At 53.4% G+C, this 17,308-nt stretch overlaps 1 protein-coding gene across 2 annotated transcripts in view; it reads right to left on the reverse strand.

Annotated features, from left to right (window-relative positions):
* Positions 1-17,308, reverse strand: part of Nfatc2 (nuclear factor of activated T cells 2) — a 116,137-nt gene that overhangs the window by 36,440 nt on the left and 62,389 nt on the right. For both annotated transcript variants that reach the window (XM_028859020.2, XM_028859021.2), the window contains exon 6: positions 9,892-10,032. In XM_028859020.2, the coding sequence (XP_028714853.1) occupies positions 9,892-10,032 (141 nt within the window). The remainder of the gene's footprint in view (positions 1-9,891; positions 10,033-17,308) is intronic.

The raw sequence follows: 17,308 nt of genomic DNA on the forward strand, positions 1-17,308 counted from the left end.
GCCCCTGTCTCCTATCACTTAATCAAGACACGTGGGATGTGATGCTCGCTTTAACCTCTTTGCATTTTTATTTTTTTTTTTTTAAACTGAGACAAGAACTCGTGTAACTTGGGCTGGCTTCCAACTCTGTATGTAAGTGAAGACGACCTTGAACTCCTGATTCGCATGTCTCCTCGAGCGTGCTAGGATTGCAGGCGTGTGCCGCCATGCACAATTTATGCTGTACTGGAGATGAAGCCCAAGGCCTCGTTCATGCTAGGTGAGCTCTCTATCAACAGCTACATTCCCAGTCCCGTAATCTATTTTGTTTTAATATAAAAAAGTTTTTCTTAGGAAAGATGTATACAGCAGCTACCTGCTGACCTGCCTGTCTACAGGCACCCTCAGGGCCACAATAGTAGCTGGGTGCTCGACATAGACTCAGGTTCAGATCACGTGTCTCTCACACTGCAGACCCTGTTCACTCACAGCTAGGGACAGGGATGATGTCCTCCTGCCCTCCAGGGGTTACCCAGACTGGGAGGCAGCGCCTGGCGCCTCATCAGAGCTCATGACAGAGACTCAAAGGTCCTCATCCTCCTGGAATGGAGACCCTGCCTCTGGCCCCTGTCCCTCCTGGTGCTCAGAGCCTCTCCACTGAGTCACCCAGCCCTCTCCAGGCTTCATGTCAGAATTGTTGCAGCCCCTGCCATGGAACAGAAGCTGAGGAAGGAGCAGGGGCTGTGGGGGCAAACAAGAAACTATGCAAAATCCATGCGACTTCATCCCCGGGGCGCTCTATGGGGCCTCAGCCCGGCATCTTGGACTGCCCAGTTCCCAGCCCCACCGGAGGGAAGGGAAGGAGGGAGGGAGGAGGGGGAGGTAGAGGGACGAGCAGACCTGTGACTCTATGTCTGCTGGCAGCTCAGCAGGGTTAGGGAGGGCTCACAGGAAGCAGCGTGCCTGGGGAAGGGTGCTGAGCCCCGACTGTCTGCCTGGGAGAGGGGATGGTGTCATCACACCCTGGCGGAGCCAGCCAGCTTTCACGAGAAGGAAGGAGAACAGACACACAGCATTTGGGTCTTGAGCTGCTGCTGGGCTGGAGTGCCGTGTGGAGGAAATCCAAGTGTCAGTTTACTCAGGAAACCAGGCCTGAAGCAGCCTGGCCCTGTCCTCAGGCACCAGCTAAATGAAGGATGCCGAAGTCGCCTCAGCCTGCACTCTGATGGTTAACCAGCATAAAGTGGGTCCCTTCCTAGAGCATGGCAGTTCACCAGGCAGACTCAGGGAGGTCGGGGATGTCCCCTTAACTTAGGATCTCATGGTAACACTGCTTGGACAGACTTACACGGTGTTGCAGATGAAGCCACTGCATCCCTAGACCAAACCTCTCTCCTGCCCCCACTGGCTCGGTGGGGCTTGTCCCAGGCCACTGTGGCAGCGCCTCTTCCGGTTCTCAGTATCCACTCGCCCCTGTTCCTGTCTACACTCTGAAGATCATCTGAGTAATCTTGAAACAGTAGCCACTTTACACACTCCACAGAAAACCTCCACCAATGTCCCCCTGCCTTGGGGACAAAACCAGACTCCTCTCCATGCCTACAGGCCCCAGAAGAGATGTCTGTCTCCAATGCTCTTCACCCCATGGTCCACAGAGCCCATCCCCATCATGGTCTGGGCTCCTGGACAGATCCTCAGGCCTAAGACTCTTCCTGACTGAGTCTACGCATCCTCCGTTCCCTCCTTCAAGCCTCTGCTCAGAGCCATTTCTGGAAAGTTCCTTTCTGATCTCTCTGCCCAGCATTGCCAGATTTCACCAAAGAAAGAAGGGGACGCCCAGTCACACTCAGACTTTGGAAGACCGATTTCCACTTTCTACAAGCACACATGCTCCTCTCTTTGTTGCTACCTGGGATGCAGATAGGAGACAGCTCAAGGCTTGTCTGGGGGTCACAGGAAGCAGGCATCCTGCACCCTCAGCCTTTCTGCAGACTCTGTCCTGCTTATAAACAAGCCTGAAGTGTCACCCCCCACCCCACCCAGGGCAGGGACTTTATCTGCCATGCTGCCCTTGACACACAGTAGGTGCTCAATAAATGCCCAAGGGTGGATGTGAGTAGAGCCTGGGGACAAGTGAGCAGAGAAGCCTGTCTTCCACAGAGGCCCTTTGCGCTCCGGTTTGCGCCCAACCCTGCTGCGGCCCCTGTTCTCCGGGCTAAGCATCGTCTATAGACAACAATGCAGGCTGCAGCCGCCAGGCACGTTGGGAACCAGGAAACTGGGGTTTGGGGCCCTGCCCTCCACTGCTAAGTTCTGTCACCTCAAGGAAGTCTGTGGACGGCTGTGTGACTCAGCACCCCCATCCGTGGAGGGGGGAGGGAGGGAGCTGCCCTCACCCCAGCTCTGCTGGGCCGGGATGCCAGAATCTGAAGGCTCTCCAAGTGAAAGGGAGATGATGTCTGCTGTGCCAGGATTCTGACAGCCAGGAGAGCAACAGGCCCTGCCTCATAGACTCCATGTGGAGAGGTCAGAACTCCCCCAGGAGGGCAGCTGATGCCTTCAGAGCGCCCACTGTGTGCCTGCACTTACAGTCTCCATCTCCTGATTATATTAAAACATCATTGACTCCATTTCAGAGTTTGGGAAAGTGAGTCCCAAGGACACAGCAGAGGACAGACTGGGGATTTTGATGGACACTCCGAAAGCTAAGCCACTGACCAGCAGGGGGGCTCAGAGGCTGTTGGTGCCAAGGACAAGTTTTTGTTTGTTTGTTTGTTTGTTTTCTTTCTTATTATGTGTTTTCCATTTTTGATGTTTTTGGACAGGGTATTATGGAGCCCAAGCAGCCAAGCTAAGGGTAACCTTGAACTTCTGATCTTGCCACCACCACCCCCCACTTCAAGGTCTGGCATTATAGGTGTGCCTCAGCATGCCAGGATTAAAGATTAGCCAGTGCTGGCGATGGAACCCAGTGTTTCATGTGTGCTAGGCAAGAGCTTTACCAACTCAGGCACATCCAGTTCCCTCTTCCCAAGTGCTGGGATGAGAGGCATGTACTACCACGCCAGGCTCCATCAATTTCCGAGGATGCAAACCCTACGATTCACCTTAACCAGGAAACTCCTTCCTGTGTGGCCGCTCTCCAAGATTCCACACAGAGTGAGGATGAGCTGTGAGGATGCCCAGGTAAGGATGCCTCGCGGAGAAAGTGGCCCAGGTGGGAGAAGGGACGGTTTGATTCCCTCAAGAGACTGATCTGTGCAGGGAGGCAGGAGGCTTGGACACGCATGCAGCTGTCTGAAAATAATGCATTTTCTGTCTCCAGAGAAGCTTCAGAGCTGCTGCCTGGCCTCTGTCTTTAGAGGGGGTTGAGAGAGGGTATGACACCGGCCTTGAGTGAGTCACCAGGGCAAAGGTCTCCTGAGCCTTAGTCATGCCATCCAGCCTGGAGTCTGGTTTCCAGAGGTCCGTCCAGCCTACGGTCAGTACTGTTCAGAGAAGCCCACCCAAGCCTCATGACCACACCCCAAGAAGAAGAGCAGGTGCAGAGGGGGCTGTTGGTAAGGTACCTCGAATTCCCTCACCGCGCTCATTCATGGAAAAATACTTTCTGAGCAAAAATGTTTCAAAATATATTTTAAGCACATACATAATTCTATTTATTAAACAAAGTCCAAGAGATACAGCCTTTGGGAACCTGGGGGCAATAAAGTGAGTCATGGCTGGCTTCAGTGACTCAGTGGGAACGAGGGGATTCCACCGCCTACGCCTCCTCTTGAAAAAAAAAAACAACAATTTGCCTTCTCGACAGGTGATGGGAGCCTCTGCCATCAATCCGCGCCAAGAAAACCATCCAACAAAACAAGAAACCCGCTTCAAAAAATTTTAGTTGTAGAGCTGAGTAATTCGATGTGGGCCTGTGTCCAGCCTACGCCCCCGCGGGACACAGAGAGCCCGGGAGTGGCTTGGCCGGGCCAGGGGCTGAATTAAGAAGGACTTACCAGCTGAAGAATTCCAAACCCCTGTGTCACATGGAGGAACCTTCCAAAACACTGGATCGTGCCAGCCTTGAGAGTCACTCGGAGCCATGGTAACCCTGTCTCCTCAACCACACTGCTTGTGTTTTTGTGTCCCTAGATTTTTTCCTGTTTTGCAATGTTTTGCTGGGACCCCCGACTCTGCCCAAAGTCAGGGGCCAGGGGCCAGGGTTCCTAGCGAGGGCGGGAACAGCCTGCCTCCCAGGCTGACCTTCCCTGGAAGGCTATGCATCTTTTATTTTGCAGAACACATGGGAGCAGAATGACTGTCCCTGGTCATTCTCTTGACCTTCTCTCTGACATGACGGAGAAATCGCTCCAGAGCTCAGGGAAATGGTGGTCTAAGGTTCCAGATCTTGCTCCAGTTGAGGGCTAACCCAGGGTCTCCCGTTTGATATATTTGAACCTCAGTCAACTTGTCTGCAAAATGGGGACAGCACAGGCACTTTTCAAGGCTGGAGGGACAACAAAAGGGGGTGCTACTTTCCTTCAGCACGACACACACACACATACACACACACACACACACACACACACACACACACACACACCTACTATGCACAGAGACTATTCTGTAAATTGAGTATGCAGCGGCAAACAGCAAGTCCCTGTTCCCAAGGAACCAACAATCTAGTGTGGGAAGCAGTGGACAGAGACAGCAGATAGACATGAAGTGCTGAGTGCCACCTGGAGAATGAAGCATGTCCATGAGACAGGAAAGGATCACTGGATTAGGGGATGAGCCACAAAGGTTTGAGCAAAAACACCTCTCAAGGAAAGTGGTTTCTAAGTGATAGGAGATACCGTATGTGAAGGAACAGGGGAGAATGTTACAAAGCCAGCGGCAAATGCCAGGTCCTGGGGCATGAAGGAGCATGGGTCATCCGAAGACGGAATAAAGAGGGTTTCTCTGTAGCCAGGAAAACCAGGGGGAGAGAGAATCAGCTGAGATCAGAAAGATGAGCAAACAGTCTCACGGGTCCCTGCAAGTCCTACGAAGAATTAAAAATAGGATCGAAACACATAATGATCCTTATTATGGCTGCTGCTATAAATAGAACCCCACTTTCCAAAACACGGGGCTCTCCTAACTCCAGCACCCCGTGGCCCCTCTCCTCAGCGTTTTCCACCTCCTCAGCTTGTCCTCTTGATGGAGTGGAAAGTGCCAAACCCGTTTTAGCGGTCCGCTATAAAAAGCATGCTGAGGCTCCCGGGGCCGATGACCAAACTCTGGGGCTAATATTAGCCTGAAGCTGTCACCTTTCCTAATGAGAACAGCAGCTGGGATTCCCCTGCCTTGGAAAACTTGGGCCGCCCCACCCTGCTTGCAGGGCCTACTAGCCAAGTGTCCATGGAGATGGACACAGGATCGGTTTTGGAAAAACCAACTTCAGTTACATGGATCTCCCTTGCAGGAGGTGAACCCTCGGGGTCAAAAGAGCAGACTCTGCACCTTGCAAATTATCAAGGCCCCCTGTCAGGAGAGGAGCCACATACCCCTCTCAGGGAAGCCTGCTTCTTGGGGGGTACTCAGGGTGCCTGAGAAGGCCTCGCTGGTCCCTGAGATCCCAGAGTTGGTGTGAAAGACTCTCGGTGATGAAACAGGTGTTATACCGACAACTCGGCAGAACTCAGGGTTCTCCATCACTACAACCTGGTTTAAGCCCATGCTTTGGGGACCAAGAAGGATCTTAGAGCAAATCAAGCCAGATCTGCACTTTTACAGACCCTGGAGCCACGCTGCCTGAACCACCAGGTACCAGCTGTGTGGTATTCATTACGTCATCTAACATCTGTGCTTGGTCTCACTGTAGAACTTGGGGAAGAGTAGCTCATTTGGAGGGCTATTACGGGACTCAGATTGCCTAGCCTCGGCAAATGCTTAGACCAGAGCTTGGCTCAGGATGAGTGACTGCTGCTTTTCAATGTCTCCTGGCTCTCCGGGTGAACTCTTGGCTTTGTTCTTCCCTTGCAAAGTGTCAAAACAAAAGGAAAAAGAATGGTTTATTCGGCTTCCAGTGATGGGTCACAGTCCATCTTTTCATGGAGGTCAGAGAGGCAGGAGCCCGAGACAGCTGGTCACCCAGCTCAAGTTTTATGAACATTCTCAATGGACTCAGCCCTGTCTGTGTACAGAGCCCAGCATACTCCCTTCCTATCTTCTCGACTCCACAGACTGGTGAATCACATGAATTTGACCAAAAGAAGTCCTTTCTCAGAGAGGTCCAGTAGTCTACCCAGGGTGGGACGGCAAGCGAACTCTGACTGCTTTCCTTCCTGCTGTTGTGATAAAATATTTTGATAAAAAGCAATGCGGGAAAGAAAGGGTTTATTTGGCTTCCAATTATGGGTCAGAGACCATCATTTCATGGAGGCCACAGAGGCAAAGGCCTGAGACAACTGGTCACCCAGCAGCCACAATCAAGAACAGAGAACTAAGTGCAGCCATGCTGCCTGTTTGCTTCTTATGGGCAGGCAGCCTATTTTTTACTTCTGTGCCTAAGGGATGGTGCCACCCATAGTGACTGTGTCCTCCCACATCAGAGTGATTCTCCACAGACATGTCAGTTAACCTGATCTAGACAATTCCTCATTAAAACTCTCTTCTGCCAAGTGATGGTGGTACATGCCTTTAATCCCAGCACTCGGGAGGCAGAGGCAGACAGATCTCTGTGAGTTGGAGGCCAGCCTGGGCTACAGGGTGAGATCCAGGACAGCCAGGGCTGTTGCACAGGGAAATCTTGTCTCAAAAAAAAAAAAAAACAAAACAAAAACAAAACAAACCACGTCTCTTCCCAGGTGATTCCAGGTTGTGACAAGGTGGCACCAAAAACTAACTGTCACACAGTTTGACCTCAAAGCCTGGGCTTGGGACCATGGGACTTTGGGACCTGGGCTTGGGACCATGCAGCTGGCAGCCCCACCTCCTAAGCTTGTCCAACCCAAACCTACACACAGACACCATGGCCTCATACAAGGCATGCAGCCAGAGCTCTGAGGAGGCTGGAGGGCCACAAAGACAGTCACAGGTGTTCAATGACCACAAGCTGTCACTCAGGGCACTCGACTCCCATACGCCCCCAACTCCAGGGGCAGGACTGATGTGCCAGTTCACAGAGGGAAGCCCAACCACAGGCTGAGGCTACATATGTCTATGGGTGAGGGCCCCGACCTTGACCATCAGCTTAATAATAATGGCATAATAATAACTCAGCATGCTGAGTTAGGTGGGAAATGTGCTATTATGATCATTTCCACTGGGCCAACTTGACTTTTCAAGGCCACATGCTTCTGATGGTGAGGTCAAGGTATGGATGGCTCTGGAACTCAGGAGAGCTGCAGAGCAGCCTACTGTTGTGGGGTAACCCTTTGTGCACTGTGAAGATGGGTCACTGTTTAACCTCATCTGCCACGGCACTTTCTGATGGGTGTAATAAAGAGCTGAATGGCCAATAGCTAGGCAGGAGAGGCTAAGGAGGACTTCTGGGGAGAAAGAGGAACCCGCGGGGGTGGGGGGGGAGGGAGGTTTGAGATCTGAGAGATGGGAGATTTGCCAGCTAGACACGAAGAAAGTGGGATGTACAGTATGGAGGAGAGGTAACGAGCCACATGGCCGAATGTAGATTAATATAAATGGGTTCATTTAAGTTGTAAGAGCTGGTTGGGAACAAGCCTAAGCTAAGGCCAAGCTTTCATAATTAATAAGAAGTCTCTGGGTCATTATTTGGGAGCTGGTGGTCCACGGAAAGATTTACTACAGTCAGCGCTCACTCAGTCAGCGCTCACTCGCCCACTCTTTCAGCAAGCAGTTCATCAAAGCTATTGACCCAGACATCCGGGAACTCGCTGGCAGCCCCCAGCAGGAGGGTCTCAGTAGGTTCCGTCTCCCCATCCTTTCTTAGATGTCCCTATGGACACAGGCGCTGCCACCTTGGACATGAGTGACAAAACGTTTGCATCTTATTAGCTTGTTCCCCTCATGGCGCTTTAAAGCCTCATTTGTCTTGTCAATCTTCATAGCAGGACTGAGGCTAGTGTCCTGATCCTGGAGATGCATCCAGCCTGGAGAGCGTGCTGATAGCTGGGCATTTACAGTTCCTGTTACTCGAATTCACTAATGACAGACTACTGCCTCAGCATGCTGTGGTGGTTAATATTGTCCACTTGACAAAGATCTGGAGTCAACCAAGAAGCAAGTCTCCAGGTGTGAGTGTGAGTGGTGATCTAGACGAGGTTAAAGGAGACCCACTCTAACTGCTGACCAAACTAAAAGAAGAAAAGAACTGAACACTAGCCTCAGGATTCCACATCTCCTGACTACAGATGTATTGTGACCAGCTGCTCCCGATGGGCTTGACCCTTGAACTGTGAGCCAAAGCAAACCCTTCCTTTAGCTGTTTTTGTTAAGGTGGCCAACACGGCAATGGGAAAAGTAACTAACCCCCGGGCCCAGACCAAACAGAACCATGTCTCTACCCGGGTTACACACTCTCGATAAAAAGGAAATGGGCTGATAACGCACTGCAAGACATTTTCACAGCGAGATATGCTGTGTCTGTTTATAACCAGGTTCTGAAAGACCAGGAAGTGTTGGCACAGACATTCATGCAGCCAGAAAAGCACAAATGAAACTATAGACTCAAAAATGTGTCCGTGTAAGCAGAGACTCGGCCAGCGGAGCCCTGTGGGTAGTGGGTCAACCCCTGCCTCCTGCCTGTTCCCCATCTGTATGAGCATTCCAGGGGGGCACATGGGTTTGTGACAGGGAGCAGGTCATTTGCCCTTGTCTTGGGGTCTCCTAACACTCACTTATGTTCTTTTCCTACCTTTCCAGTGACCTCTAAGCCACCTGTTGCTGATTCACCACGAGGGTCAATTCTGCCTGTCAAGATGAACTGGGCAATGATTGCATCGGTTTCAGTCTTCAGGACTTGGGCAGAGTTCAGAGCACGGGGTGGGGGAGTCAGGGATGCTGGGAACATGCTCTGCTCACAGACAGCACCACCACTCTTGTCCAGCAATGGTGTCAACTGTGACTGGGAAAGGACATGACCATAAGCCCCTCCCACCTGGGGACAGGCTACATTGTCACTTTTACTTTCACTTCCGCCCCCAATGTGTCTCCTGTCCCCACGGCCACCTGGACACAGGCACCTCAGATGGCCACACCTATTGCTCAGACTTCAGGCTTTTCACAGAATTTGCTCTGCTGTCCCCTCCGGCTGCTGTGACAGCGATGGAACTTCCCAAATCTGCTTGCTGCTCTCCTGTCCCCAGTGGGGCGATCCTATGAGTCATCTAATCAGAGTCTAACAGAGACCTCAATGCTACCCTTAGCCAGACTCTGCCACTCCATCTTGACCCCATGGCTGTCCACTCCCAGACGCCTTGCCTTGGATAGATGAGACCCTGGTTTGTCTAAGGGGGTCCAGAGTTCATCAGACCCAACATTCACATTTCCAAAAGGGGACCCACATTCCAGCCCAGCCTCTTCCCACACTGCTTCTCTTATGCAACAAACCTCAGTGACAAAGTGTCCACTTCACACCCCAGGGCCCACCTCAGAGCTGCAAAGCACTCGGTTTCTCCTCTTAGAAATAGGAAAAGGAAAAGGTATTTTTAAAACATGTTTGCCTATGTGAGGAAAATATATCAAAACAAAAACAAGGTTGATGAAAGGGGGACAAGTTCAGTCTCCAAGGAAACATCCAAGGACCAGTTCAAGCATGCCACCCACATCAACGGTGACCTGTGTGGCTGTGGGTCACGGGGCAATGAGCCAGGAGAAGGGGAAGTTACCCAAAACGCTGAGTGGAGTGTGAGGCTCGCTTCTGTGTGGCTCAGAGAAGCAAGAGAAAGCGAGAAAGTGACTGACCTGTGGTCTTCTCCATGAACACAACCTTGGACTCAGCTGTAAAGTTCTGGCCTGTGAGGATCATCTGCTGGCCCCCATAGACCAGGCAGCTGTCCACGTCTTGTCTCTCCACCATGGGCAGCTCGTGGGCAGAGCGCTGAGCTGAGGGCAAGAGGAAAAAGATACACTGTGACCCAGAGGAATCTGCTCCAGAGACGCAGAAGAGACGGCAGGATTGGAGACCCAAGTGGGAATCCCCAAACATCACATCCTTGGAAGAGCCACAGCCACTTAAGCCAACTTGCTCACATAATGCTCTATGTGCATGAATCCAGGCGGTCTTCCCCGCAGGACAGGCAGGAGCAGATGGATTGGGTCTTGAGGCTCCTCTGTGCACAGACAGGCCCAGTCCACTCCCTCCTCACAGTCTCCACTGTTCAAGTTACTTCTTCCTTACACAACCCAGACCCACAGACCCCTGGGAGCTGAGGGCGCAGCCAGCTGAAGTTTGTGGGTGACTCTTACTGCAAGTTGTGTACTCCAGGATCTGCCCCCATGGCTTCATTTTCTAGAGGTCCCCCCTGAATCACTATGTTCCCACCAGATAGATAGATAGATAGATGATAGATAGATGATAGATAGATAGATAGATAGATAGATAGATGGTGGCAGACAGTGTGTGCATGCAAGTGTGTGTATTTTGCTGTGCTTGAGAGTCTCCAGGCATGCTAGGTAAGCAGTGAACCCCTAAGCGCCAGCCCTGGCCACCTCTTAGACGTGCTCCCTTCCTTGAGTGTCTGTGCTCTCCTGGGCTCTTCAGCCCCTCCCTGCATGGGTGGTTCCTCCCTCGTCACCTCAGATCCCACCCAGTCTGGCCTCCTCGGGAGGCTCCCTGGGCCACACTCCCACTTCTTTGCCCCCACCCTGCTCCATCCCCTGCTCCCTCCTGCTCATCCCTTCTCTGGAGAAGGGCTCACTTTCAGACACCCTATGAGAGCTGTCCTCAGCCCCAGGAGAGAGAGAGGTGCTAGAGGTGGCCGAGGGCAGGCAGGCTGGTCTTTCCCATCTCTGCTCCTCTCTACCCACAGTAAATGAAAGCTGAGGCGGTTCTCTGCTGGCACCCCATACTCAAGTGCTCACAGCGCCTTTGGAGGAAGCGGACAGCACAGATTCACTTTCAGCTATGGACAGGACCCCACCTGACTGAGACGGGAACCCTCCTCAGCAGGCCCAGCACCCAGAGCCACCCCTCAGCCCTTTGTGGACGCAGGCTGCAGGAGACAATGAATAGAGACAGGTGCAGCCCCAGCCTGGTGACCAAGGAACTTCTGGGGCAGCCAGGTTCCTCCCACTCCCTTAGGCCCCTCCCTCTCTTCCTCCCTCCACAGCCCTGCCTTCCTGGTGAGTCAGCTTGAGCATCTGGCTCTTGGCCTACAGCTTAGGGCTGGGCAGAGGGCCAGGTCTTTCCATGCCAGGGCCCCCGGACCTCCCCATCCCCTCCCCATCCGGGAGCCGGGAGCCAGCCGGGAGCCTGAGCAGCAGCCGTGTGAGGCCCAAACTTAACCCTTTTCTTCCATGTTAGGGGACATATCACCCTCTTCCTCTGTCCCCAGGGCTGGGGAGCCATACTGAGTAGCAGGTGCACTTAGGGATTTCCAAGGCTTCCACCCACTTCCTAGTGACTTGCCCAGCCCCGTGGTCCTGATGCCTGGCTCCGTGCTCAGAAGCAACACTGTACCCCATCGCCTGTGGGCTCTGAGACGTGTTGAGGAGCCAGGGCTAAAACTGCTAATTCCTCCCACATGGGTGAGTTATTAAGCCTGTCTTTCAGAGTGGAAGCCCCTGATGCTCTGACTGAGCTACTGCACAGGCAGGTTTACCAGCAGTGAAAACAGCAGCTAGCCGCAGAGGTGGCTTCTTACACTTGCCTTTGATGGAGTGGGGGAGGGGTGTGGTAGGGGCTGCTGCCACTGGAGATGCCAGCAGGAACCACCCCTCCCATCTTACAGGTGGAAAACCTGAGTCATTGCTACTGGGGAGGCCAGCCAAGGGCTTGCAGTCAGCCAGGCCAGGGCCAGGCTGGGCAAGCTCTCCCAGGGGTGGGAGCCTTGCCGTGAATCACCAGCGCTAAGGCACAGGTCTGGGGCAGCCTCCTCTCTGCACAGCTCCAGGTCCCCTGCAGGCAGCAGCAGCCACCTGGACACATGTGCAGTGCTAGCTACCTCCTTCAGCACTGCTGGGATGGTGCCTTTAACAAAAAAATGTGAACAGAGCAAGCCAGCTTCCTGGAGGCCTCGGCGTCACACCCGAGGTGTGCCCAAGCCTTCTGAATGGGATGGAATGGGAAGCAAGCATCTGACTCCTCCCCAGGCCCTCTGTGCACACACACGCACACACACACACACACACACACACACACACACACACACACACACACACACACACGTGTGCAGGCTGACAGGACGCTGAACAGAAAACCAGCCTGACACCCCACTGGACTTCTGTAACGTAGATTCTCAGCCTCGGTGTCTCCGATCTTGGGCCTGATCCTTCTTTACTGGGGCCAACCCATGCACAACTGGATTATTCAACAGCACCTTGAATCTCTGATCTCTTCCCAATGGTTGCCAGTAGTGACCCCACCTACCAGCTATGAGACCCCAAAATGTGTGCACACATGGCTGGTGTCCCCTGGGAAGGAGGGGCACAAAGTCACCCCTAAGAGTGACAGCTGTAGAGATTCTGACTTAAGAGTCTGGGGTGGGGTGGGACCCCAGCTGTGATTATTTAGAAGACAATCCTAAAGGTCCCAGATGGCCACAGTCATCATTGCTGTGGGGGATGAGGGGGGTCCTGCATTTGCCACTTTTTGGCTTAATGATCCTGGGGACAAGGCATTTTACCTGAGTCTCAGAGGGCTACTCTGTGACATCATAACAGTGCTTGCTTCATGGGTAAGCTTCATACAGATGCCGTGTTCACAGTAGACGCCGTTAGAACTGCCAAGCTGTCTCATCTCAACCAGTGCCCAGGGTGGGTACGTGAGTGGACAAAAGGAGGCACATCCTTTCGGAATAGTACCCAGCCAGGAAAAGGCTCAACATGCTGACACCTGGCCTGTGCTGTTCCATAGAAAAGGAATCGGACACTAAAGGACAAATTTAACGTGGTCAGAAACATGTGGCCTGTGGCAGTTATTAAGTTAACCTCTTAATAAGCTGTAGTGTGCACTACTGTCCACTATTTGGCACAGTGAGTCCCTTTACAGGGTGGGCGACATTTGTCCAACGCATGCTGGGCATGCAGGAACGTTTCAGTGCCGAGCTCACGTGGGCTCGGGAGGTGCAGCTTCCTGGGAGACACCAGTGTGGTGTGGTCCTGTGATTCACACCAACGTCTCCAATTCTTCTCCGAGACTCCGGACCCTAAGGCAGGTTTGCTGACTCTAAGCACAAGGGCTTCTTAAAGGGGCCTCCCAGAATCCTCAATGGCATAAGGTTGAGGCAGTGCTTAATAAAAATCCAGAGGAGCCTGGCCACTCCCTGGGGCCCCTGTATCTTAGGCAGAGGCCAGAAGTATGTATTTTACCCATCTTCCCACGTGGCTTCTCACACATGTTGTGGGGCTCAGTTCCACATGGCAGAGGCCACCTGAGGACAGGGGGATCTCCTCCCAGACAGTGCCCTAGTCCTTGGAGAACCCCTCAGCAAAGCAAAGCAGTCTAATTAGCCTCCAAAAGAGGAACTGAGGAGAGTGAGTGGCAGCTAGACGACCCTCCTGAGGCCCGCAGTCCTGCCTGATGCAACTTCCACCAGCTACCGCTGCTAATTGGAGCAACGGGCAGGACCTAAGGGGGCTCTCAGGAAGTCCTGGGTCTCCTGGGCTCCCGCCACTGCTCCCATCAACCCCTGGAGCTCCCGCTCAGCTCTTTAGAGATTCCAAGCCATCCAAATGCTCCTGACTATAGTTCTCTAACCAAACGCTGCCCTGCCCGGGTTCAAATCCATCCTGGTGGACCAGGTCCAGCTTGGGGACGATCCGGACCCAGGCTCCTGCTTAAGCTTCCAGGTGGGCCCGGGCCTCGATGCTGCCCCCTCCAGTTTCTGGCACCTCATAAATTGTCTCGGGGTCCCGTATTTTTACAAGTTCTGAATCCACCAGGCGCAGTGGCTCATTTTTCCCAGTGCCAGTGCTGACCCGCAGCCAAGCAGTGAACACCTCAGAGCTCTTGAGGGAAAACTCACGGGTCCCTTCCCACGCCCACAGGGGTGAGCGGCCAAGACCATGCTCTGCCCAGGAGCCTCTAGAGGGAGACAGGAAAGGCTGGCTGGGGAAGGTGTCTCTGCAGAGCCAGGATTCTGTTAGTATGGGACGATTACTGCCACAGAGGGGACCTTGGGTCCTGGCATGTCCTAAGTATGTTTTCTATACTGTAGGACTGCACATAGCACTAGGAGATGAGGGCCGTTTGTCAGTACAAGGATGCTGTAATGTGCCTACAGAGTCCCAAGTCTAGCTTGATAACATCTAGCACTGGAGCCTCAGCCGATCCCTCCATCTCTCTGGGCCTGTCTTTCCGCGGGTGTTAATTGCATTTACTTTTATTGCTAAATGTCATGAGCCCAAGGAACAGAGTTGAGGACACTCTGTCAGGGGACACTCTTGAAAGCTTGTGGGTAAAAGGGGCAGACGAAAAGGGTCTGGACCCGGGCTGAAGGGCTCAGACTGAGCCGTTGGGAAAAGGACCCTGTGGGAAACCGTCACCCAGTACAGGCCAGAAGTGCCTTTGCCTCCCCAGTAATGGTCAATTGGCCCAAACTGGCCTCCCCTGGCTATGGGACACCCTGATCATAGGACCCCCAGGGCCCTATCTTGGAATGGCAGCCTGGCATAGTAGATCCAGGCTGGGCCAGAGGGAGCTGTTGTATTCAGACCCGGGTTACTGTGACCACTCACTACAACTTCCCTGAAGCTTCTCCTCTAGGGGGGATGGTGCTACCATGTGACCTCGGAGGTCTCAGCCTCCTCATGTAGAAAGGGGGACAGCACTTACCCTACAGAGAGGTTCCCACCTGATCACCCCGTCCACATGGCACCAGCTGGAGACCACACTCTGTTCTTTGTATTTCCTGTCCTGACCTTGACTTTTCTCATGCCCATGCCATGGACATTCTCAAACATCTCTGTATTTAAAAAGATTCTCCCTAGAGGCCGCATGAACCCCAGGTGATTGATGGGTCCCCTGGTCACTGAGGGGCCCATGCTACTGAAACACAGAAGAGATCCAGGGCTTCCTGTGCAAGCTAGGGGTGTAGTAAGCATCGTCAGCCTTTGAGGGGATGGGCTCTGGGGATCAGGCCTGCCTGGCTCACTGGTACATGTCAGTGCTCAGCAAATATGTCCCAATATTCCTGGATGAGGAAGCAAGGGGCCGATGGGGTGATGAGGCTGGGGAGGAGCTGGCGTGTGCAAGTCCATGGGCACACTGGACAGTCTGTCAAGGGTGGTTCTGCCTGCCTGTTCCCAGGTGGCTGGATCAGGAAAGGGCTCGAGTGTGTGTGTGTGTGTGTGTGTGTGTGTGTCCACCTGGGTCCAGGCTCCCAGCAAAATAGTTCTCCTGGCAACCTCTGCCAGGTTGCCTACTCCTCCCCCAACTGGTAACCTGGTTTCTCCGGAGTGGCAGGGTGTGTGGCCCACTGCGCTTCCCTGTGGTAACTTGTGTTTGCTGAAATCTCATATGCACCTGCTCTTTCCCAGGCTGTGGTCTCCCTGTGATGATGTGGCAACAGCCAGAGGCGTGATTACGTCTTCTTTGTAGAGCTCCAGGGACTGTCACAGGGGACCTGTCCACCCTGGACCAGTACAGGAGAGGGTTACAACTGTGATCATGGTCACGCTTTTCTGTCATACACCTGCACTTAACCACACACCAGCAAGTGGAGGTACTATAGCCACTCCTATTTTAGAGACAGGGAAAATGAGGCATGGGTCATTAAGTAACTCCTCTGGGACTAAATGGTCAGTAAGTGGCAGAGGCTGGATTTGAACCCAGACCTCTGGGTCCCGAACAGTCTCCTAACCACCATTCCAAACTCTTCCTACCCTCCCGTGGCCCCTGGTGTTGCTCAAAGTGGCCTCGGGTTGCTGCTGACAAGTCTCCTGGGCAGCAGAGGCTGACAAAGGCCTGGCCTGTGTGCCCTCTCCCAGGGTGCAAATTTCATTTATTCGTGTACAAGGTCTCAAATGAGCCATGCAAGCACTCTGCAATGGGAAGTAAAAATACATAAGCGAAAATATGTGATAGCCAAGGACCCAGCAACACTTTCTCGGGGTATTTAACAGAAAAACGAGAGCCTTTGTCCACAAAGGGATGCTGCTATCTTCACCCTAACACCCACGCCGTGGGACAGGCCAGTACCCACTGCTGGTAACTAAGCTATTGGATTCCTACAATCGAGCACTGCTCAGCCATCCGCAAGGGCAAACTGTGCAATCAAGCAGCAGGAACAGGCTCAGATACTGCGAGAAAACAGCAGGACCCCAAACACACAGTCTGCGCCTGCATCCTTCACAGAGCTGCAGCGCCATGGTGACAGGCAGCCAATCGGTGATGGCCTCTCTGTGCCGCCTGGCAAGAGGCAGCAGCTGAGGGGCTGAGAGGGACCTGCCGGGGCCAAGCGCTCTGTGGTTGGAACGGTGGTGACAAGCGTGTCCACCAGTGCCAAGTCACTCAACTGAGCGACACGTCCCTGCAACCTCCTGTTTCTTAATTACACCTCGGCGGAAACGCGTCTGTCAGAGACAAGCCCGGGCCTCCTCCCACTCTGCAAAAGGAACAAAGTGAATCCATGTTGCAGGCCGGGTGGGCAGGGCCTGGCGCACAATTGCTTTAGGCATTTCCTGAGCTGCGGTTGTGCAGATGAATCTGCAGGTCATGGGGAGAATCCACAGGTCTTGAGCAGGGCTGCGGCGGGTCACAGACAGAGGCCGCCAGGACCCGCAGACGTCACCTTGTGACCCCCTGGGAAATCTCTGAAGGCTTCTTCCCCCACGTCCTCAATGTCCTAACCAGTCCTAGTGACAAGTCCCAAACACCCGGCCGGCCTGGCGGGATGGACATGGAGGAGTGTGGTGGTCGGGATGGACATGGAGGAGTGTGGTGGTCGGGATGGACATGGAGGAGTGTGGTGGTCGGGATGGACATGGAGGAGTGTGGTGGTCGGGATAGACATGGAGGAGTGTGGCGGTTGGGTGCTCACAGGAGCTCCAGGGCCTCGGGGCTCAGCGACACTTTCTGCACCAGGAGCCTGTGAGTGAGGAGTTAGCTGGGAAGGTCACAGGTTCTCTGCGCCCTCTTCAGACTCTTGGGGGCCTCCCTACATACGCTTTCTAAGACCACACCCTAATGGAGACAGTGTGTGTGTGTGTACTAGTGTGC

This window comes from Peromyscus leucopus, chromosome 1 (assembly GCF_004664715.2).
Source record: "Peromyscus leucopus breed LL Stock chromosome 1, UCI_PerLeu_2.1, whole genome shotgun sequence".
Lineage (NCBI taxonomy): Eukaryota > Metazoa > Chordata > Mammalia > Rodentia > Cricetidae > Peromyscus > Peromyscus leucopus.